The 24,995-nt window shown below is 30.4% G+C and overlaps 2 protein-coding genes across 6 annotated transcripts; both read right to left on the reverse strand.

Annotated features, from left to right (window-relative positions):
- Positions 1–7: 7 nt before the first annotated feature.
- Positions 8–16,867, reverse strand: LOC139813230 (ribosomal RNA processing protein 36 homolog). 4 transcript variants are annotated; one of them, XM_071778599.1, is made up of 8 exons: positions 16,148–16,867; positions 15,605–16,014; positions 13,334–13,433; positions 4,409–4,510; positions 4,241–4,309; positions 3,750–3,908; positions 1,889–2,921; positions 1,609–1,662 (listed from the first exon to the last, which is right to left on the reverse strand). In XM_071778599.1, exons 1-7 carry the CDS (start codon positions 16,439–16,441, stop codon positions 2,856–2,858), a joined length of 1,200 nt encoding a protein of 399 aa, XP_071634700.1. In that variant the 5' UTR covers positions 16,442–16,867; the 3' UTR covers positions 1,609–1,662; positions 1,889–2,855. The 4 variants fall into 4 exon arrangements, with proteins under 4 accessions (XP_071634703.1, XP_071634702.1, XP_071634700.1 ...); XM_071778600.1 differs by lacking the exon at positions 4,241–4,309 and having other exon boundaries at positions 16,148–16,835; XM_071778602.1 differs by lacking the exons at positions 3,750–3,908; positions 4,241–4,309; positions 4,409–4,510; ... (1 more) ...; positions 15,605–16,014; positions 16,148–16,867 and adding exons at positions 8–866; positions 942–1,461 and having other exon boundaries at positions 1,610–1,662; positions 1,889–2,854.
- A 2,773-nt stretch (positions 16,868–19,640) lies between these two features.
- On the reverse strand, positions 19,641–24,964 carry LOC139813232 (odorant receptor 43a-like). Of its 2 annotated transcripts, none has more exons than XM_071778605.1 (6): positions 24,393–24,964; positions 23,850–24,259; positions 22,276–22,375; positions 21,524–21,625; positions 20,842–21,000; positions 19,641–20,006 (listed from the first exon to the last, which is right to left on the reverse strand). In XM_071778605.1, the coding sequence occupies exons 1-6, from the start codon at positions 24,684–24,686 to the stop codon at positions 19,935–19,937; spliced, it is 1,137 nt and encodes a 378-aa protein (XP_071634706.1). In that variant the 5' UTR covers positions 24,687–24,964; the 3' UTR covers positions 19,641–19,934. The 2 variants fall into 2 exon arrangements, with proteins under 2 accessions (XP_071634706.1, XP_071634707.1); XM_071778606.1 differs by having other exon boundaries at positions 19,641–19,990; positions 24,393–24,950.
- Positions 24,965–24,995: the final 31 nt, after the last annotated feature.

Raw genomic sequence — 24,995 nt, forward strand, 5'->3', positions numbered from 1 at the left:
TAACAGATCTGTGAAAAATGTATTAGATATATATATTTACGTATCATAATTGTATTACAAATAAGTATAGAATCTCATAGATTCGTTTTATCTTAAAATAGATGAGCTATAAAGAATTATGACAAATATTTCATCTCGGACTCGTTTTGCGTTATTTAATTTGGTGTACTAATGTGCTTGAAGCTACGCTCGCACAGGTACACAGAGAAAGAATACAATAAATAGAAATTAACGGATCCTTATTTTATTTGTCTGAATTCTATTGTTTAGGAAAAAAAACTTTATATTCTTTCAAGTTAAAACATTCAATATATATATTATTTTTAATATATTTAAAATAAGTATAGTTCAATAAACTTTATAACGTTAAAACTTTAAAATGGGTCTTTATTTTAATTCTATTAATAATAATATTAATAGAATTAAAATATAAAGACCCGTTTTAAAGTGTAAAAGTTTTAATGTTTTAAAGTTATTGTGAAGCTATACTTATTTTAATATATTAAAAATAATATATAGATATCTATATATTGAATGTTTTAACTTAAAAAAATGTAAAGTTTTTTTCCTACACAATAGAATTCAAACAACAAAAATAAAATATTTATATCTATATCTAGAGTTGTATCTTAATAAAGACAAATAGTTCCATAGATATTAGAAAAAATTATGTACACTTTTTTTTGTATAAATGTACATATATGCACGTATATATATATATGTGTTTCACTCCGTTCTGTCTGCTTTCAATTTTGTCCTGTCTTTATGTTTATTCTTTTTTCGCAGTCTCTGAATATGCTTCTTCAGTTTACCTGTATTTTTCAATTCTTCATACTGTGAGACCAAATCCAAGACTTTCTTCTCAGCTGCAAAAGACAAATAAGATAAAATAAAACAATATAATATCAATCAGTATTATGTTAACGATAAGCTAAACTTACATTTTTTCTTGAAGACAGGCTTCTCTCCTCGTTTAACAGATTCTAGTAGCTCTTCCTTTTCTTGCCGCTTCTTTTCTGCTTTCTCTTTCCTTTTCTTTTCTTCCCTTAACTGATTTTCAAGCCTCTGAATGAGATATTTTATTTTCTTTATAGCTTTTAGATCTGTCGTTTCTTTCAATTCTTTTTGTAAAGTTTTGAGGTCGTTTTCTCGTAACTTGTTAATAAATGCATAAGAATGTCTGAAGGCCTTCTCATCAAACGTACCACATAAACTATCAAATCTAGGATCCCGAGATACAACTTTTTTTACTCGAGTTAACTCTTTATATGTGGGAACTGGCTTTTTAGCAGAAATCTCTCGTGGCCTATTCTTATTTTCCCGTTTAAACTCTATTTTCTCAGTTTTTTTCTTACTTTTCTTTCCAAATATCGTCTCATTATATACCTTGGTACCTAATTTCTCCTTTAATTTCTGTAAATCCTCAAAACTCATATGTTTTAATTCTTCTCGTACTTGTTCCTAAAACATAAACAATTCAGAGCATGTTACCACCCACGAATATATAAACTTTTCTTGTAATAATAGTGCTGTTAATTAAAATTAACCTAAATAAAAGCATTTAATAATATGTAGTAAAAATAAATAGTAAAAATGAAGAAAAACTTACATGATCTTTATCTTCTGTAAGTAAAGACGCTTCCTCATCATTCATGTTGAGGCCTAAGATGAATAATGGAATACAAATTTATCAATCTCTGTAACAAAATACAATTTTTTTTTATTTAGTGTTTAATGTGACGTCAACTCTGTGTTTAGGTTTTTTGACACTTAACAAAATGCAATACCACATTTTTAGGTTAGGATTTACAGTTTGTTCATGTACTTAAGAAAACAACAAGAAGATTAGGAAAAATATATTTGTATAAATACTATAAATTATACTCACATCTCCACTAGTACTCTATTGATCATACGAGTGCTTAAAAAGTTAAATCACACATTATACATTTTATTTGTACGCAGAGTTACACAAATCACAGAACAGACAACAGAGCAGAATGAGCGATGTTTCTCGATTAATCGAAATAACGATAATCGATAATTTGCCTTTTGATTAATCAATATTTGATTTTTCTCTCAACATCGACAGATCAACACACTGATTTTTTCCTTAATTAAATATAATTTAATTAATATCATATATTTATTAATGTGACTTATAGCTGCAGATTATATATTAGTTAAACTAATTCTTTTTTTAATAAATAAGTGTTAAAGAAAGTAACAGAACAAAAATAATTAAGGAACATATGTGGTTACTTATCGGGGATACATTATACATATCGTTTTATGTGTTATATATCACTTTATCACATTGCACATTTTATGCATATCACTGCACTGGCGTTAAATGTATACATGAATCTATTGCGATCGGAGTAAAGTATCCCTCACCGAATTGGGAGAGAGAGGGATATGACAATGGGAGGGATATTAATATTATTGCTTAATATTGGTAATATTATTGAAATTAATATGTTGTATTAGGGGAGATCAGATTTTCAGTTTCTGATTTTTAATAAAAGAAACTTTTCAGAATAGCCAATAGAAGTTGGCTATTTCGATACTTAATGGTCGGTTAGAAGTTAACAGACGTTGGAAATAGTGACTCCAAGTCGCTCGATTCTTATATATTTTATTGGTTAGTATTGTGATTAATGCCATATTAAACGTTGCATGAGTGTTATGACAAATTAGAACACATAATAAAAATTAATGAATATAGCACTGCGACAATAATTCTAACTAAATTTAATATCTTCAAATCAAACCAGTAGTTTTGCCGAGACAACCTTTATATTGTATTAACTAATCAATACTATTGTAACTATTTTAACATACTGAGTTTACTGTTAACTTTTATCATCGTCCATCACTACTCGCAGTGTTGTAAAATAGGAGAGTATAGTTGAAAGATACTGTAACATACAACAAAGTAAGTTTTTGATAATACATAAAAATGTATGTGCTATTATTCTTTACGCATTTTAAAGTAAAAATACATACATTTATTACATCTGTTAATAATTCTTTAATAAATAATTAAGTGAATTAATTATGAATAAAAAACTAACGAAGGAATAAATTAGTAAGAAAGATTAATAATAATACAGTATTCTGACTTTTTATAGCAATGTCAAAATAATTTGTTAATTAAAAAAATAATAATACTTTAATTACGGAATGATAAGACGTTCTTGAAATTATGTCAAAAAATGTATATTAAACCTACCACTTAATTGTTATAATCTTTATATATAACATACATTATATTATATTAATATGTGCAAATTATTTAAAAGATACTATTATTAGGAATTGTATAATCAAATCTAAATATTTTTTATCCTTGGACCTTTTATTTTTTTATGATTTTTCGTTTTATGTTCCTGCCATTTATATCTGTGTGATTATAATCATACGTAGAATAAAAAGAATGAATGACTGTTAGTTAGATGGACACACACGCAAATAAAAATATAGAATGCATAAAAATAAACAAACGGCAAAAAAGAAAGGAAATAAATAGTAAATAGGTTTACTTGCAAATTTATTCATGTTTCTAATGTTTAAAGACCATTTTTACTATTTTATAGTTTAAATTATAAATAATAATAAAAAATAATATGTTGATAGTAAACTTGTAAAAATGTAGAATTGTGTGTAATGATGCCAAGTAACTATTATAAACGGATATGTTAGCAATCTTTAATCAACTTTTCAATTAATTTGAAAGCTGTTCTTACCGTTGTAAAGGAATTGAGAGATAGTGCTGGCATGAGACAAGGAATTGTAACCTCTATTGGTTTTTGGCTCCGCATTATAACAATTTGCAGACATTTCCATAGTTCAATGAAATGATTATTTTCGAGCATATGGAACGCTGTTTCTGCAACGCTTTTGCTCTGGGAAAAAGTAATAAAAGTAATAAATTCTTTTTTAAATAAAATTAATTGCAATTAATTTAACTAAGAACCTCGCACATTTTATAGATGTAAAAGTGGCCTCATAAAGAGATGAACAAAAATTTTCTTGCTCTACGTTACAGATCTCGACTTCTTTGTTATGCTACCAATAATCTAAATACACATACTATTTTTTTACACGCGCGCGCGCACACACACACATGCACACGTGCACGCATGCACACATTATATATAGTTTCAAACATTTATATATTAACTTAATACTATATGTATTTAAAAACAAGTATTTCTGAAACTCCAATGGCACTCACTTTAAAAGCACTTTCGTATTTTCTATAGTTTTGATTTTTAGACTTTGCCCGTGGGCACTTTTGATTTACCTATAAAGTACAATATATTTCAATTTTAGCCAATTTGATCGGAACTACTTTTACACCTATAAAACCTGTATAGGGTTCTCTAAATGATAAGTAATTTACCGTATGCATCAAGTTTTCTGCTGGCAAGCTGTACATATATACTTCCGATAAAGCTGCTAGAGACAATGTGAAAAAGTGGAGCAGTTTAGCTATAGGTTGATCCTATTTTACAAAAATTTAATATACATGATATTTTTATAACTTACGCTTTGATACTAAAACTCTTGGCTTTAATCAAAATAAGTAAATGAAGAATATAATGATATGATAATTATATACTGCATATACGATGGTGGTTTGATAAGTTTGGTAAATTTGTATGAGATGGTGTGTGTTACAATCCATTGTAGTGTGCTAATGTGCTTGAGGCTAACTCGCACAAGTATACAAAGAAAGAATATGATAAATAGAACGGGTCCTTAATTTAATTGTCTGAATTCTATTGTCTAAGACCTAGGAAAAAAAAAACTTTACATTCTTTTAAGTTAAAACATTCAATATATTATTTTTAATATATTTAAAATACATAAGTATAGTTCAATAACTTTAAAACGTTAAAACTTTTTACTTTAAAACGGGCCTATTATTTTAATATTCTATTAATAAACATATTAATACATATATATTCCAGCTTAATAAACTGCGCGATTTACCTAACAGTAGCCTAATGTTACAATAGCTGTGTTTCAAGTCCGACAAATAATCGGCGCGCAGTTTATTAAGTTGGAATATATATGTATTATATTATATACATTGTAATTTGTTACTTCTGTAATTATTAATTTCTTTACTTACACACACGTACCGCGCCTGACTCGTATCGTCGTTTATTAATTTGTTGACATTTTTACGAGTTTAATGACATATTTGTTATTAATATTTTGTTATTAATATTTTGTTCTCAATACGATTTTAATTTTTCTTATACCTTATTCATCATTTCAGCAATGTAATCAAGAATTAACTGTTTCTATAATTTTTTCTGATAATCTAATTCTATTAATATTTTTATTAATAGAATTAAAATAAAGACCCGTTTCAAAGTTATTAAACTATACTTATTTTAAATATTATTAAAAATAATATATTAAATGTTTTAACTTAAAAGAATGTAAAGTTTTTTTTCCTGGACAATAGAATTCAGACAACAAAAATGAAATATTTAAATCTATATGTAGAGTTGTATCTTACTAAAGATAAATAATTCCATAGACATCAGAAAAAATTATAGAAACAGTTAATTCTTGGTTACATTGCTAAAATGTAAAACAGATATAAGAAACATTAAAATCGTATTGAGAACAAAATAATGGCATTTTAAAAATATAAAACTTTTTTACAGATTTCTTAAAAAAAATAATAATAAAAAACTAATACAGGATATTTATACATGCAAAATAAAAATAAAGAATTGTCTTTAGATAGGGGATAAGTTATTAAATAAGTTCGGCATGTGTTTCCTTTAATCCCTTCCCCAAATATATTTGTCCAAGATTAAATATTTTGTAAATTAGTTCAATCAAGCTACACGTGTATATATAAATATATTTTTAAATATGTGTATATAAAATAGAAGTATTATAATACTTCCTTAGGAATAGTTTTGAACAAATTTTAAAATTTGTTAATAATCACATAAAATTATGTAGACAAAACATGTAATATTCTACTCTGATTTGTTTCTTCAATTTGTTTTTAAAAAATAATTTGACGGCACACATACTAAAGAAAATTATTCCCATATATACATATTTCTATATATACATTTCTTTTAATTATATATATATTATATTCTCGTATATTTCTATTCTCGCGTACTTGTATTCCTACATATCTCAACCAAGTGGTACCGACCTAAACGTATGCGTAATCTTATCTTTTACAGGCTTTTACCAAAGAACGGGGAAACTAAACTTAATCGCTGCCGATTGTATAAACGGTTCGTTGCGTTTCATTTTCGCGAGTGTCGTTTGAAGTCGTCGGATTATTTGAATCTCCGTCGTTTCTCTGCCGTTCGAGCCCGCCGGAAATAATCGAACGTTAATTCACGTTTCGGGATCGTCGCGTAAAATATCGTTCTTTTTTAATAATTAGCATATAACTGCGTCAATTTCCACGTTCTCAGACGTGACGGCTGTCTCGTGCGTGGTCCTTGAGCGGAAAGGTGCGGGATCGCATAACAAGAACTGCCCAGATAATTTGACTTCACTGTGCGTGGAAGGGTGCTACCATGACGTGTCGGTGGCGAGGGGAGATGATCCTCATTGTAGACAGCTCGCTTTCTACTTTTCGAGGATCTCTCTTCTCTCTGTCGAACACTATTCAACTGACCACGCGGGGTTAAGTCCTTAATCGGGCAAATCGAGTCAGTTGTCCGGCTCTGAACGCGTCGAGATAACGCGGTTATCGCGGAAATAATCGAACGTTAATTCACGTTTCGGGATCGTCGCGTAAAATATCGTTCTTTTTTAATAATTAGCATATAACTGCGTCAATTTCCACGTTCTCAGACGTGACGGCTGTCTCGTGCGTGGTCCTGTGCGGAAAGGTGCCAGGATCGCATAACAAGAACTGCCCAGATCATTTGACTTCACTGTGCGTGGAAGGGTGCTACCATGACGTGTCGGTGGCGAGGGGAGATGATCCTCATTGTAGAGAGCTCGCTTTCTACTTTTCGAGGATCTCTCTTTTCTCTGTCGAACACTATTCAACTAGCCACGCGGGGCTAAGTCCTTAATCGGGCAAATCGAGTCAGTTGTCCGGCTCTGAACGCGTCGAGATAACGCGGTTATCGCGGGCGATTTTTCCACGAACAAACTCGGTCGTTACGTAATGTTTTCGGGAGTGACGTATTAAATATTGCGCGATTATAGTTATCCGCGTATACGTGTGATGCCGGTGGAGTTGTGTCGAACATCAAGGGAGCTAACAACCCGAGAGGACAGCCTGAGAGGAGGAGGCCTGGGAGAGGCATCGGGCATCGACGTACCAACATTTCTGGTAAGTGTTACTTTTTATTTTTTCTACAGATGTTATAGAATTCCTTTTTTCGTTTATCTCTATTCAGTTGTCATGTTAAACCGCGATTCGGAATATAAATTAGTAAAAAGAAGTAATTTGAAAAATTTGATTCAAGTTGATTCTAACATAGAGACCTTTTTGCGAAGAAGTAATTTAAAAGTATATTAATCTGAATAACGAATAAGATGTTTGATGCGCGTGACAATTATTTAATCGATTCGATAATTTTCATGTTACAGAAAATATCAACGCGGGAAGAAGCATCAGCTTCGCATCGAGGGAACACAAGTGTCGCATCGAGGGAGCTGATAATCCGAGAGGACAGCCTGAGAGGAGGAGGAGGCCTGGGAGAGGCATCGGGCACCAGCGGAACAACTTTGCGGTAAATATTATTTATTTGTGTAAAAACAACTTTTTCCTGTTTATTCTTGAATCGCTTTATTTCACAATAATTTAGAAATAATAATTAGAAAGAAAGTGGTAATTTGAAGTTTTATAAAAGCTCATTATTGTAAAGATCATTTTAGGAAAATAATTATTTAAATAAATATCTAATTGAATGATAATTAAAAGGTTTGATGCCATAGGAATTATGTTTTAAAACATTGAGTTTTTTAAACACCATTTTAATATAAATTTTATATTTATATGTTACAGAATCAGCGTAGCTACTTGGCAGATATAATTCCGCTATTGCGCATTGGTGTCGGTGAGTGATGAATTAATATATTTATTGAGGTAACGAATGTATGGTAACTTATTAAATATACATACTATATATCTAGATAAAGGTATGAAATTTGTTAACAATATAAAGATCTTACACATAAGTATATAGCATTCTATACATTCGTTGCCTTAAAATGGGTCAGTTACAACAGATTAGGATAAGTTTAATTCTGGATGCTTCTTTATTATTATATTTATTGTGCATTTATTAATTAATTTACTTTGCGTACGAGAATGTACTCGTATAAAAATTTTATAAAATAATTTTTTACAAATATAAAATATAAAGAAAATAAAAGGTAGAAAACACAAATAAAGGTTTAACAATTAAAATGTTAAATTTTTTAAATTAACTGCTCTAATTTAAGTTTACTAATGGTATTTATGTCTCGTGATCAACGAATAGAAAGTATAAAATATTTATATAATTTTATACGTATAAAAAATTATATAAATATTTTATACTTTCTATTTGTTGATCACGAGATATAAATACGATTGGTAAACTTAAATAAAAACAGTAAATTAAAAAAATTTAACATTTTAATTGTTAAACCTTTATTTGTTTTCTACCTTTTATTTTTTTTATATTTTATATATGTAAAAGATTATACAATTAATATATTATACAATAATCTTTTTAATTTACTGCTTTTATTTAAGTTTACATGGTATTTATATCTCGTGAGATCAACAAATAAAAAGTATAAAATATTTGTATAGTTTTATATGTGCAAAATGGAAAATAAAAGAATATAGTAAATAATAAAAAGTAATTGAAGTAAACAATATTGTAATTATAATATCAAAAAATGTTTATTTCAAAAATGTAACGAATACTCAATATTTTTAATAATTTGGCAGTATGTGTAACAAATACTGTATTACTCCTATTATTCCTTTTTTCATCTATTCCTTTCCTAAATATTTATCCAGAGTTAAACTTTATATAAGTTAGTGCAAAAGAGCACTAACTTATATAAAGTTTAACTCTGGATAAATATTTAAGAAAGGAATAGATGAAAAAAGGAATAATAGGAGTAATACAGTATTTGTTACACATACTGCAAATTATTGATCTAGCTTTTAATTTATTGATCTCATTAAATTTATTGATCTAGCTTTATCATAAAGGTACATGCTTATAATAATTATTATTACTTATTTTAACGCATTGACTTTAGCCTAAACTGTTGTAGGTTATTCATATAGGTATAGTGATTGATAACTGGATTTTATACTAAAGTAGTAATGTAATTGGCGTGAGATCCAATATATATTTTGTTATAAGATAGAAGATTTTTTTTAATGATAATTTTTGAGTCAATCAGTTTATACATCACTTAAAATAATTGTAAAATAATATATTATACGAAAAATAATTCTAATAATTTACAAATTATAATGATATTTTTATCAATTCTAATTGTGTGGGGAAATTTATTATTTTTTCCGGATCTTACGTCATTTATCTGAATTTCTCATCTCTGCATGCTTTTGAGATGAGATTCAGCAACGAATCGTTCGAATCGATGAAAATACTCATATGGGCCTTAGATTCTGTTGAATGGCGCGTCTAGCAATTTTCATTCAATTCATTTATTTTTAAATTAAAATTTTATTGTTTATATACATATATTTTATAATCGCGATCGAATTAAAACATTGTAGACGTAAAAAATTTTTTCAAATTTAAATTTGTTTCCAATCGGATATTTATTTTAGTTCAGTACCGGATATATATTTATAAATGCGAAATTAATTTATGTGCTAATGAAATTATTGTTGTTGTTAATTGTTAATTTCGTATTTAATTGATTTAATTATTGTGATGGCCTCTTCACGACGCGTTCGTGTTTCGCGCATCGTAAAAAAGCGTAAAACCTTACGCTGAGACACGATTAGCCGGCAGCAGAAGGAGTATTCCTTGCGATATCTGACTGTATAAAGTCAGAATACGGCCAAGTGGTACAAAGGGTAAGTACTCTGGCCAGAAGAAAGAAGACGAAGAGGCTCAAGGTAGGTTGGTGTATAACATCAATCAATTTGTAAAAGGTACATGGTAATGGTAAGGTTTTCTTGTATACGTGCGATTGCGCGTAATCAGAGACGGAAAAATGCCGTCTCAAACTAAATTTGAATTAAATCCGAATTAATTTTTCGCGTAAATTAAAAGTTAAACTCCCCATAAAAACTTCTAAACGGTTCCGATTTAAAACGATATCCGCGCGGATTTTTCTAATTTTCGATAATCGCGATTGTGACTATAGGAATACTAGATAAAGACACGAGTAGGTAGGAATATTATTCATGTAGGTAGGTAGAAATACTGGTTAAAACTAGATAAAAATCGGGTAGGTAAAGATATGGACCATAGGTAGGGATGCGGGAGGGATGATTCAACGACAAAAAGAAATTAACGTATTTTATAATTTTAAGAAATTTAAATTTATTTCAATGCAATTGTAATTCGCCAGTACGAAATAATAACTAAGACGTACGAATCGGCCTGACTGGCAATAATTTTTATCGTCGTGACGATTCGACCATTGATTTCGGCCCGATTAATCGTCAAGAACGTTTATAATCTTTGATACTTATATATATAAGTATCTTATTTTTAAAATAATTTAGATAATTATTTTACAACCAATTAGTTTTACATTATTTAAAAATAACTTTAATAATTTGCAAAATATAAAAAAATAATTTTAATATATTCTAATTGTGTGGGAAATTTATTTATGCAACACGTGCATGGAAAGTGCCCCATTACGCACGCTACGCGTGCGTGATAGACCACTTTCCAGGCACTTGCAACATAAAATAGGGAGTGTAAGTCGTGTGTAAAGATGAAAATTCCCGGGTGCGGAGTTTACGCACGAGCCGAAGGCGAGTTTTTACACAAATAACTATATCTCTAAGTTATCTATAAGTTTTACACATATAACTATATCTCTTTCGGATTATACGTCATTTATCTGAATTTCTCATTTCTGCATGCGTCGTTTGAAGCCAGCGGTTTAGTAGTTGCCACAAAAAAAAAAGATTATTTTCCTCAAAAAATGTTTAAATTACTTGCTTTTTTACTAAATTTATCAAATAACTCTCGATAATATACGAGGATTGTTTGATGAGTTTGAAGAGTAGAACTTTCCAGGTATTACGTCACCAAATGGATTATAACGCTATCTCATACAAATTTATCAAACTTATCAAACCACCCTCGTACATAATCTCGAGGCTATTCTTGTTTTTTTTTTTAAGTATGTTTGATGATCATGATATATTTATATACATATATATTCATAAATTCAGAAGAAAATATATAAATATATATATACTAGCTGGTTACCCGGGCTTCGCCCCGGAGGACATATGTAATCAGACACGCAAATACTCTCTCTCTCTCTCTCTCTCTCTCTCTCTCTCTCTCTCTCTCTCTCTCTCTCTCTCTCTCTCTCTCTCTCTCTCTCCCTCTCTCTCTCTCTCTCCTCTCCTCCCTCTCCCCCCCCTCTCTCTCTCTCTCTCCCTCTCTCTCCCCCCCTCTCTTCTCTCTCTCTCAATACAATTCTTTAAAATTCGATTAATTATTTCCCGAAAATTCGTCAAACTTCTGATACCGCTTTCCAAAAAGATCAATAACAAAAAATTATATACTTGATAGCACTCCCCAGGAAATTCAACCCCTACTTTATGTACAATTCTTTGAGATTCGGTCATTCGGAACCGGTTTTAAAAAAATCGGTAATAAAAATAGTACACTTTATAGCACTCCCCGGGAAATTCTACCCCTACTTCATATAATTCTTTGACATTTAATCAATTATTTCCCGAAAAATTGAAAGAATTAAAAAAAACCGGTTTCCAAAAAAATCGGTAACAAAAACTGTACACATTATGGCGCTCGCCGTAACATTCTACCCCTACTTCATATACAATTCTTTCAGATTCGGTCAATTAATTCCCGAAAAATTGAAAAAATTTCGATACCGGCTTCCAAAAGATCGGCAACAAAAAATTATACACTTCAAAATGTTGCGCTGCGCTTCGCTATCGCACAATCACTCGCGTTCGCGCCGCGCACTCCCGGACTCGTGTAATAACCGCTTTCTAAAAAGATCGATAACAAAAAATTATATACTTCATAGCACTTCCCGGAAAATTCAACCCCTACTTTATGTACAATTCTTTGAGATTTGGTCATTCGGAACCGGTTTTTAAAAAGATCGGTAATAAAAAATAGTACACTTTATAGCACTCCCCGGGAAATTCTACCCCTACTTCATGTATAATTCTTTGACATTTAATAAATTATTTCCCGAAAAATTGAAAGAAAAAAAAACCGGTTTCCAAAAAGATCGGTAACAAAAACTGTACACATTATGGCGCTCGCCGTAAAATTTACCCCTACTTTATATACAATTCTTTCAGATTCGGTCAATTAATTCCCGAAAGATTGAAAAAATTTCGATACCGGCTTCCAAAAGATCGGTAATGAAAAATTATACACTTTATAGCACTTCCCGGAAAATTCTACCCCTGTTTGCTCTACAATTCTTTGAAATTCGGTGAATTATTTCCCAAAAAATTAGAAAAATTAGAAAAACCGGTTTCCAGAAAATCGGTAACAAAAAACTATACACATAGTGGCACTCCCCGGAAAATTCTACCCCTATTTCATATACTTTTGGTAAAAATTATTTGAAAAAATTTCGATACCGGCTTCCAAAAGATCGGTAACGAAAAATTATACACTTCATAGTACTCCTCGAAAATTCTACCCCTGTTTGATCTATAATTTGTTGAGATTTGATTAATTATTTTTGAAAAATAGGAAAAATTAAAAAAATCGGTTTCCAGAAAATCGGTAACAAAAAACTATACACATAGTGGCACTCCCCGGAAAATTCTACCCCTATTTCATATATTTTTGGTAAAAATTCGATTCAGGGGTTTGGGCTGGGCGTTGATGAGTCAGTCAGTCAGTCAGTCAGTCAGAATAATCGTGAAAAAAACACATTTTACCCCTTTTCACTCCCTTAGGGGTGAAATTTCTAAAAATCCTTTCTTAGTGGATGCTTACGTCATGAGAGGAATACACCCTCCAAATTTCAAGTCTTTAGGTTCAGGGGTTTGGCCTGGGCGTTGATGAGTCAGTCAGTCAGTCAGTCAGTCAGGACATCTTCCTTTATAGATAGATTTTATAATAGATAGTTATAGATATGTACTTACTGTTAGAAAAAAAAGGCAGGTGCATATTAAGCAAACCGTGCTACAATACAGAGTTGATAATGCGAACGGACGAGCAGAAATTGCTACTTCTTCAGCGTACCTGAATAAATGCATCAACACCACTTAAATTTTTTTAAATTAAATTGGGGATCCTAAATCTATTTTGTCAAGAGAGGACATTAACACCTTTGTAATGACTAAATAAGAGTTTTATTTTTGAAAATTATATAAAAACAAAATATTTTTTTGTTTTAATATTTTTTTATATTATAAAATCCGATGCAATGACCAAACCGTAGAACAAAAGGTACAACTATATGTATATAACTATGTAGTATATAGTTGAACCTTTTGTTCTATGGTTTGATTGTTAAATGCGTCAAATATAGACTATACATTATTTACCTTTTTAAAAAAGAGTTAGAAATAAGCGTCAAATATACGCGCTGCATATTAACTGTATTCCATTTTTATTTTTGTTGTATTATATTTGTATACAAAAATAATGATATTAAAGAAAATTTGCGTCAAGTGAATACGATAAATTAGTAACATCTGATTTTCTTAATTATATATCTTTATTATACTTGTTATGTATCTGTTCTTTTTTTACTTTACATGGTGTGTTTGTTGCGTATGTTGGTATTAAAAGTAGTTTTTGTTACCATTTTTTATTAGCCATTGTTAATAGTAACTCGTTACCGTTATTATTTTTATTTTATAATCAAAACGTTACAAGTAAAGCGGGGAACACAGACTTTTGCATAACGCATAATAACGTAAGCATAAGAAAACCGATTGGTCTATTTCCTTATGCACATGTGTACGGACCAATCAATTTTCTTATGCTTACGCATTATGCGTTGTGCAGAAGTGTGTGCTCCCCGCTTAACGCGTTACTTCCCAACTATGTATTCGAATATATAAGCAGGAGAAAAAAATAAAATTATTAAGATTTATGCAAAAAACACAGCGTGCCGGGTTATATTAACAATTTCAATATTTCCTACAAAAATTTTTGTAGCACGAGTAGCATAGAAAGCCTAATTATTTTCTATTATTCTTTTTATTACTTTTCCTATACATATAAATAGAGATTATACAAGGGAAACAAAACATATATGGACATATTTTACAGATAATTATATAAAAAGTTTCTTTCCGGGGAATTTTAACTATTGCAGTAGGACTCTCTCTCTCTCTCTCTCCCCCCCTCCCCCTCTCTCTCTCTTTGTGCGTTACATATAATAAGTTTATCGATGCATATTCTTCCCACGATAGGAAGTAAGTATGCAGAAAGTAATATATGGTTCACTGAAATAATATACGACAGTTTTAGGAATACATATATATTTCACGTTCACGCAACTTTTGTATGTCGTAATTTCGAGAAAACGAAAGATTTAATATTCTGCATTACAGAAATAAATGAAACGAAGCAATTAGTTAAAGACATAGTAAATTTATGTTAAAGAAACGCAACATTATCCCCATAATATGAAAATCGTGCCTTTTTTGCTTCCTCATAGAGGAAGCTTTGTTTTTGTGAATTTCGTATATGAACCTTTGATTGCGTATAAAGTTGGGTCTAATCAACCAAATTTAAATGATTTATATATAAAATAGGGGTAGAAGAAACCAACGAAGAGATTGGTTTTTGAGTTTTTGATGCCAATATGTTCACAGTGTTCTAAAATGTCGAAATATCGTATTAAAATCGCATGTCCGTATGTGGGTACGTGCAGATTTTTTGTTTTGTTTCAAAAAACTGATATGCAGAGGGTGAGTTTTGCTAGTCGTATTCTACGAAGAAATTTCTATTTGCACTCGTTGTCCTTTTTTAACTTTTGAATTGAGGTAAAGTTCTATGCTAAATTATATATGACATAATATGTAACGATAATTGTAAGAATATGATTTAATTTAACAAAACTCATTAAGATTAATTTTGTTTGCCAAGAATTTTACAAATTTTTGTCGAGAAAGTTACAGTAAATACACGTAACATATTATATGCAACGTTCATGTAGCGTATTGATAAAGAAGTATCTGTACGTTATTTATCGTACAAGAAAAATGCATACCTATTCAGAACAGCTCCTATGGCGGATAATAACTTTATTAATTGGTAAAGTATACTCTGTATAACGTCGAAATTCTTTGGCGGGCCGGATAAAACTTTACAAGAGTCGAAACCGGCCTGCGGGCCATAAAGATTGGGGTCCCCTAAACTAGATTACTTCCGTATAAAACAAACATTGTGATACGTACTTGAGTAATTCTTGATGACTTTTAATACATTCGAACAACTGATAGGCATTTGTAACTTTCTTCAGGTCTTCAATGAATATCTCAAATCTTGCCGTTGCAAACCAGAGCAGTAGAGCCATAAGAACATTTGTACATAGTTGTGCTGATACCAATATTCCGGCCGCAAATTGTTGTATATAGATTATTGTAAATAGCGGTTGATAAGACGTATTAAATGGATATTCGGCGAACATTGGAAATGATTGTTGTTGCGCTAAAAGAGGCATTGCGCTAGCAAAGAACGTAACGCTGTAGTAAATAAATATAGATACACCATGGTACATCACACATTTGTCAATGTGTCGTTGAACTACAATTTCTTCATGTGGTTTCATCAAGCCGCTAAAATGTAACAGTTCGAAAGTAACATTCTGCAAATAATTAATTGACATATTTGTTATTGATACACAGGATGTATCTAATAATAAAATTCTAAGTCTTAAATTAATTTTGAATTAATTTGCATGCGGATTTTTTAATATTCAACAAATAAACAATAATTACCCGTATGTGATGGTGATTAATTATATGGAAAAGAAAGTTAAAACTGCCGTGAATAAAGCTGCTTGTCATAATAACTACGGACACTAGCATTTCAGGTTCGTCAAGATAATGTGGGATAGTGTACATCAACGGTACTGCTACGGACATGTCCATAATAATGCTTAAACAGTGATACAGTTTCACACAGAGCATTTTAAATTGTGTCGCATCTTGTGGCTGAGGCCAACACCAAGTTGGGAACAAACTTAACTTTACGAAGGCGATCACTTCCTTTAGCGTCACCTTTCTTCTCATGACTGCAATGTGCTACGTATGTTGGCGTATTGCAAGTCGATAATATGGAAAATGAAGTGTAGCAGTTCTTTCGCGAGTCGCAATACATAATAAATGATCCACGAATTTGCTTCAATTTCACGAGGAAAAGGTGTAGTAAAGGGGCATTACTGTAAAGTAATATTCCTGCGTTTTTGCGTATGGTATGGGGTATACATATCATGAAGCATGTATGTGAGAGACGGATCGCTTTGCGTGTACAAATTCAATAAGTGGTAACGTTTTCTGTCTACGAAAGAGTTAGAAAATGCATGCATAGTAAGATTTCAGTATAATTTTCTGAAGATATGTTTCCAGAGTATTTATGCATATTTTAGTAGGTATCATAAGAAAATTACTTGCTAACATTATCATTTGTCTATTATAGTATACGTAGTCTTTTATCGCCATTATAAATATTTTGCAGTAAAGGGTTCGAACTTATCGATTTTCAACACGTAGTAGCATTTTTTTATTGTACGCTACATAGTATAATTTCACTGAAGAATATTACCGGCGAAAAGAAATAAGTATTCATGTAAGGAGTAACACATGTTTCACTAAAATGACATCCACCAGTTTTAGAGATAAATTTCTCGCTCACGCAATGTATGTTGTAATTTAAAAAAAAGAAAGGACTTAAGAATAGGAAAGGGTTCTATATAATATGGAAATATAAGTTTTTAGTATGATTTTTCGAAGATATGTTTCCAGGGTATTTATACATATTTTAGTAGGTATCATAAGAAAAGTACCTGCTAACATTATCATTTGTCTATTATAGTATACGTAGTCTTTTATTGCCATTATAAATATTGTGCAGTAAAGGGTTCGAACTTATCGATTTTCAACGCGTATTAGCGTTTTTTTTATTATACGCTACGTAGTATAATTTCACCGAAGAATATTACCGGCGAAAAGAAATAAGTACTCATGTAAGAAGTAACACATGTTTCACTAAAATAATATGCAACAGTTTTAGAGATAAATTTCTCGCTCACGCAATGTATGTTGTAATTTGAAAAAAAGAAAGGACTTAAGAATAGGAAAGGGTTCTATATAATATGGAAATATAAGTTTTTAGTATGATTTTTCGAAGATATGTTTTCAGGGTATTTATACATATTTTAGTAGGTATCATAAGAAAAGTAACTGCTAACATTATCATTTGTCTATTATAGTATACGTAGTCTTTTATCGCCATTAATATTATGCAGTAAAGGGTTCGAACTTATCGATTTTCGACGCGTATTAGCATTTTTTTATTATACGCTACGTAGTATAATTTCACCGAACATATTACCGGCGAAAAGAAATAAGTACTCATGTAAGGAGTAACACATGTTTCACTAAAATGATATGCAACAGTTTTAGAGATAAATTTCTCGCTCACGCAATGTATGTTGTAATTTAAAGAAAAGAAAGGACTTAAGAATAGGAAAGTGCCTTATAATATGGAAATAGGTGAAATATACGGTGCAATATACTATAATAAATACAGCAACCCCTTATGGTGATAATATCATGAGAGGAAATATTTGAAAATAAATGAAACTTCACTAAGAGACGAAATCAAGTACGTAACACAGAACTTATAACGTAAGCAGATTGAAATGAAATGTGTTCTTACTATAAGGGTCGTCCAAATGAAACATAAATTTGGATTGCTGTGTCGTGAATAGTAGTGCTCCGAAATTTCAAACGTCTATAACTGAAGAACTGCTTGAGCTACAGCGCTGTATTTTGGCACACAAGTAAAGTAGGTACACTTTTTATAAAAACAATAAGAAACTTATTTTTCGCTCGTTTGAAGCAAGGCTATAATGAGAGAGACCATTATACGAGCATTAATAGATGTTACGGAAAATTCATATCTAATTTTTATATGTATTAATTGTGGGGGGAGTGAAGGGTTTTTATAACGTTCTAATGATAACTGTGTATTAAGTCCGGCTGTGATCGGAGCACAGTGAATAGTTGGAATATATATGTGTTACAATAATACATATAAAAATTAGATATGAATTTTCCGTAACATCTATTAATGCTCATATAATAGTTTTTCTCATTTTAGATTTTTTATAAAAATTCAAACAGTGGTTTAGATTTTAACTTTTAAAGGCTAAATGGTATATGGCTATATATACGGACTTCGAACATGGACCTTTCATCACAAAATGTCTATATACATAGTCTGTTTAAAAAGTAATGAGACTGAATTTTTTTCTCAACAGCTAGTAACACTAAAAACGAGACTGCAGTAAATCGAGAGCTACATTCATACTCTACGTTCAATTAAAATTTCAATTTGATAACATTAATACATGTGATTCTGCAATTATTTGTTATTAGAAAAAATACATGTTCCATTTTCGTGACGCGTCGCCAAAACATACAGTTATACAAATGATTGTAGAATCACATGTATTAATGTTATCAAATTGAAATTTTAACTGAAGGTAGAGTATGAATGTAGCTCTCGATCTACTGTATGACACAGTCTCGTTTTTACAGTGTTACTAGTTGTTAAGAAAAAAATTCAGTCTTGTTACTTTTTAAACAGACCACGTAAGTTTTAACTTCCGCAAAGTTTGAAATATCGAGCTAAATTTTTCAAAATGAATAGAAACATTTGAATTTCCAAAACCATGAACATCGAGTTGACATTGCGCCGATCTTTTATTTTATTATTTTTGTTAAATTTTTAAAGTATATAATTTTACATTAATTAAACATTTAACATTTTTTAACAAGTTTTTTGACAGATTAAAGTAACTTTTTTTTTATGTGAATACTTTTTTATGTGTACACTTGACACCTTTTTTTACTTTTTTTAAAAGGTAATTTTTTTTACTGACAGATAAATGGAGAGACATATGGTTATCTATCGGAAATGCATTACATATATCGCTTTATGCTTTACGTATCACATTATCACATAGCACATTTTATGCAAATCACTGGACTGGCGATAAATATACACATATCAAACTTAGTGCGACCGGAATAAAGTATCCATCGCAGAATCGTAAAACATATATCATTTTCGTGGCCAGAGGGATACGACAATGATATTAATATTATCGATTAATATGGATAATATTATTGGAATTAATGTGTTGTATTAATTTAAAATGCGCATATCGCGTGAACATGGAGAGCAGCATATTACACGACAAAATCATTTGATCGCTATATTTTATTGATTAATGTTATAATTAGTGAATATTAAATATTTTATAAGTCTTATGAAAAATTAGCACATATAATGGAAATTAATAAATATATTACTGTGACAATTGTTGGAAAAATTGTTATATACTATTTTACTAACTAATCAATACATCAACTATTTTAACGTACTAAGTTTATTGTTAATTTTTATTATCGTCCGTCATTACTCGTAGTGTTGTGAAATAGGAGATTATAGTCGGAAGATACTATTTTAACGTACTAAGTTTACTGTTAATTTTTATCATCGTCCATCATTACTCGTAGTGTTGTGAAATAGGAGAGTATAGTCGAAAGATACTGTAACAAACAATAACTGTAAAATAAGTTTTTGATAATAATATACATAAAAATAATGTGTGTACGATTATTCTTTACGCATTTTAAGGTAAAAATACATACATTTATTACATTTGTTAATAATTCTTTAATAAATAATTAAGTGAATTAATTATGAATAATAAACTAACAAAGGAATAAATTAGTAAGAAAGATTAATAATAATACAGTATTCTGACTTTTTATAGCAATGTCAAAATAGTTTTTTAATTAAAAAAATAATACTTTAATTACGGAATGATAAGACGGTCTTGAAATTATGTAAAAAAATGTATATTAAACCTACCACTTAATTGTTATAATCTTTATATATAACATACATTATATTATATTAATATGTACAAATTATTTAAAAGATACTATTATTAGGAATTGTATAATCAAATCTAAATATTTTTTAACCTTTGACCTTTCTTTTTTTTTACAATTTTTTGTTTTATGTTCTTGCCATTTATATCTGTGTGATTATACGAACCATACGTAGAATAAAAAGAATGAATGACTTATATAGTTAGTTAGATGGACACACACACGCAAATAAAAATATATAATAGAATGCATAAAAATAAACAAACGGCAAAAAAAGGAAATAAATAGTAAATAGGTTTACTTGCAAATTTATTCATGTTTCTAATGTTTAAAGACCCTTTTACTATTTTATAGTTTAAATTATAAATAATGATAAAAAATAATATGTTAATAGAAAACTTGTAAAAATGTAGAATTGTGTGTAATGATGCCAAGTAACTATTATAAACGATATGTTAACAATCTTTAATCAACTTTTTAATCAATTTGAAACTTGTTCTTACCGTTGTAAAGGAATTGAGAGATAGTGGTGGCATAAGACAAGGAATTGTAACCTCTATTGGTTTTTGGCTTCGCATTATAACAATTTGCAGACATTTCCGTAGTTCAATGAAATGATTATTTTCGAGCATATGGAACGCTGCTTCTGCAACGCATTTGCTCTGAAAAAAAGTAATAAAAGTAATAAATTCTTTTTTAAATAAAATTAATTGCAGTATAACAAAGGACCTCGCACATTTTATAGATGTAAAAGTGGCAGCATAGAGAGATGAACAACTTCCTGCTCTACGTTACAGATCTCGACTTCTTTATTATGCTATTAATCTAAATACACATACTATTTTTTTACACGCGCGCGCATGCGCGCACACACACGCACGCACGCACGCACGCACGCACGCACACATACGCATATACGCACACACACATGCACACATTATATATATTTTCAAACATTTATATATTAACTTATTACTATATGTATTCAAAAACAAGTATTTCTGAAACTCCAATGGCACTCACTTTAAGCCTTCGTATTTTCTATAGTTTTGATTTTTGGACTTTGCCCGTGGGGACTTTTGATTTACCTAAGCTACAACATATATCAATTTTAGCCAATTTGACCGGAACTACTTTTACACCTATAAAACCTGTGTAGGGTCCTCTAAATGATAAGTAATATACCGTATGCATCAAGTATTCTGCTGGCCAACTATACATATATACTTCCGATAAAGCTGCTAGAGACAATGTGAAAAAGTGGAGCATTTTAGCTATAGGTTGATCCTATTTTACAAAAATTTAATATACATGATATTTTTATAACTTACGCTTTGATACTAAAATTCTTGACTTTAATCAAAATAAGTAAATGAAGAATATAATGATATATTGTATATGATAATTATGTACTGCATGTACGATGGTGATTTGATAAGTTTGGTAAATTTGTATGAGATGGCGTGCGTTACAATCCATTTGGTGATGTGATGCCTGGAAAGTTCCAGACCGCAAATTCCACTCTTCAAACTCCCCCAGGCTAAATTTCAGCCAGAAGTGCAGACGCGTTGTTCACGTTTGGTAGTCGTTTGAAGCAAGCGGTTTAGTAGTTGCCACAAAAAAAGAACGATTTTTTTTTTTTCAAAAAAATGTTTAATATACTTGCTTTTTTACTAAATTTATCAAACAACCCTCGATGATATACGAGGATTGTTTGATAAGTTTGAAGAGTAGAACTTTCCAAATGGGTTATAACGCTATCTCATACATCAAACTTATCAAACCACCCTCGTACATAATCTCGAGGCTATTCTTGTTTTTTTTTTTTAAGTATGTTTGATAATCATGATATATTTATATACATATATATCCATAAATTCAGAAGAAAATATATAAATATTAGATTTTTATAATAGATATGTGTTACATATACTTACTGTGATAAGGTCAAGAAAGATACATATTAAGCAAAGCGTGCTACAATACAGAGTTGATAATGCGAACGGACGAGCAGAAATTGCAACTTCTTCAGCGTACCTGAATAAGTGCATCAACACCACTTAAATTTTTTTAAATTAATTTGCGGTTCCCCAATCTATTTTGTCAAGAGAGCACATTAACACTTTTGTAATGACTAAATAAGTTTTATTTTTGGAAATTATATAACAACAAAATATCTTTTTAGAAAAATTTAGAAAAAAAGTAAAATTATTAAGATTTACGCAAAAAACACTTAGCGTGCTCGGGTTATATTAACAATTTCAATATTTCCTACAAAAATTTTTGTAGCACGAGTAGCATAGAAAGCCTAATTATTTTCTATTATTCTTTTTATTACTTTTCCTATACATATAAATAGAGATTATACAAGGGAAACAAAACATATATGGACATATTTTACAGATAATTATATAAAAAGTTTTTTTCCAGGGAATTTTAACTCTTGCAGTAGGACTCTCTCTCTCTCTCTCTCTCTCTCTCTCTCTCTCTCTCTCTCTCTCTCTCTCCCTCTCTCTCTTTGTGCGTTACATATAATAATTTTATCGATGCATATCCTTCCCACGATAGGAAGTAAGTATGTAGAAAGTAATATATGATTCACTGAAATATTATAATATACCACAATTTTAGGAATACATATAAATTTCACGTTCACGCAACCTTTGTATGTCGTAATTTCGAGAAAACGAAAGATTTAAAATTCTGCATTATAGAAATAGATGGAACGAAGCAATTAGTTAAAGACATAGTAAATTTCTGTTAAAGAAACGCAACATTACCCCCATAATATGAAAATTGTGCCTCTTTTTGCTTCCTCTTCTAAAAAGGAGATGTGAAGTTTATTGTTGTCGCTTTTCCGCGATGCCGATTGGTTCTTTTGCTGCGCTTTATTTGCAGCTGTCATTGTATATTTTGACAGTTGTGTGTATCAAGGAGTTAATAGTGTAATAGTAATAGCATAATGTTAAAGCTAAATAGCGCGCGCGTCTGTAGTGTCTAGTTGTTTCAAAAAACTGATATGCAGAGGATTAGTTTTGCTCGTCGTATTCTACGAAGAAATTTCTATTTGCACTCTTTGTTCTTTTTTAACTTTTGAATTGAGGTAAAGTTCTATGCTAAATTATATATGACATAATATGTAACGATAATTGTAAGAATATGATTTAATTTAACAAAACTCATTAAGATTAATTTTGTTTGCCAAGAATTTTACAAATTTTTGTCAAGAAAGTTACAGTAAATACACGTAACATATGTAACGTTCATGTAGCGTATTGATAAAGAAGTATCTGTATGTTATTTATTGTACAAGAAAAAAGCATACCTATTCAGAACAACTCCTATGGCGGATAATAATTTTATTAATTGGTAAAGTATACTCTGTATAACGTCGAAATTCTTTGGCGGGCCGGATAAAACTTACAAGGGTCGAATCCGGCCTGCGGGCCATAAAGGTTGGAGTCCCCTAAACTAGATTACTTTCGTATAAGACAAGGATTGTGATACGTACTTGAGTAATTCTTGATGTCTTTTAATACATTCGAACAACTGACAGGCATTTGTAACTTTCCCCAGGTCTTCAATGAGTATCTCAAATCTTGCCGTTGCAAACCAGAGCAGTAGAGCCATAAGAACATTCGTACATAGTTGTGCTGATATCAGTATTCCGGCCGCAGATTGTTGTATATAAATTATTGTAAATAGCGGTTGATAAGACGTATTAAATGGATATTCGGCTGACAATGGAAATGACTGTTGTTGCGTTAAAAAGGGCACTGCGATAGCTAAGAACGTAATGCTGTAGTACATAAATATAGATACACCATGGTACATCACACATTTGTCAATGTGTCGTTGAACTATAATTTCTTCATGTGGTTTCATCAAGTCGCTAAAATGTACCATTTCATAAGTAACATTCTGCAAATAATTACTTGACATATTTGTTATTGATATACAGAATATATTTAGTAATAAAATTCGAAGTCTTAAATTAATTTTGAATTAATTTACATGCGGATTTTTTAATATTAAACAAATAAACATTAATTACCCGTATGTGATGGTGATTAATCATATGGAAAAGAAAGTTAAAACTGCCGTGAATACAGCTGCTTGTCATCATAACTACATTCACTAAGATGTCAGGTTCGTCAAGATAGAGTGTGATAGTGTACATCAACGGTACTGCTACGGACATATCCATAATTATGCACAAACAGTGATACAATTTCACACAGAGCATCTTAAATTGTGTCGCATCTTGTGGTTGAGGCCAACACCAAGTTGGGAACAAACTTAATTTTACGACGGCGATCACTTCCTTTAGCGTCACCTTTCTTCCCATGACTGCAATGTGCTACGTATGTTGGCGTATTGCAAGTCGATAATATGGAAAATGAAGTGTAGCAGTTCTTTCGCGAGTTCTGTCGCTATACATAATAAATGATCCACGAATTTGCTTCAATTTTATGATGAAAAGGTGTAATAAAGGGGCATTACTGTAAAGTAATATATTTCTGCGTTTTTGCATATGGCATGGGGTATACATATCATGAAGCATGTATGTGAGAGACGGATCGCTTTGCGTGTTCAAATTCAATAAGTGGTAACGTTCTCTGTCTACGAAAAAGTTAGAAAATGCATGCATAGTAAG

The sequence above is a fragment of the Temnothorax longispinosus genome, chromosome 5 (genome assembly GCF_030848805.1).
Source record: "Temnothorax longispinosus isolate EJ_2023e chromosome 5, Tlon_JGU_v1, whole genome shotgun sequence".
Taxonomy (NCBI): Eukaryota; Metazoa; Arthropoda; class Insecta; order Hymenoptera; family Formicidae; genus Temnothorax; species Temnothorax longispinosus.

Excerpts from the sequence above, each read along its gene's own strand:
- LOC139813230 (XM_071778599.1), bottom strand. The coding sequence starts at position 16,441 with ATGAGAAGAAAGGTGACGCTAAAGGAAGTGATCGCCTTCGTAAAGTTA. Across the intron at positions 4,511-13,333 it reads CCTGCCTTTTTTTTCTAACA|GATCAACCTATAGCTAAACT; the intron begins GTAAGTACATAT and ends TTTGTAAAATAG. Across the intron at positions 4,310-4,408 it reads CAGAAAACTTGATGCATACG|GTAAATCAAAAGTGCCCACG; the intron begins GTAAATTACTTA and ends TGTACTTTATAG.
- LOC139813232 (XM_071778605.1), bottom strand. The coding sequence starts at position 24,686 with ATGGGAAGAAAGGTGACGCTAAAGGAAGTGATCGCCGTCGTAAAATTA. Across the intron at positions 21,001-21,523 it reads CAGAATACTTGATGCATACG|AGCAAATGCGTTGCAGAAGC; the intron begins GTATATTACTTA and ends ACTTTTTTTCAG. Across the intron at positions 20,007-20,841 it reads CTCTCAATTCCTTTACAACG|TTATTGTTTGTTACAGTATC; the intron begins GTAAGAACAAGT and ends CTTATTTTACAG.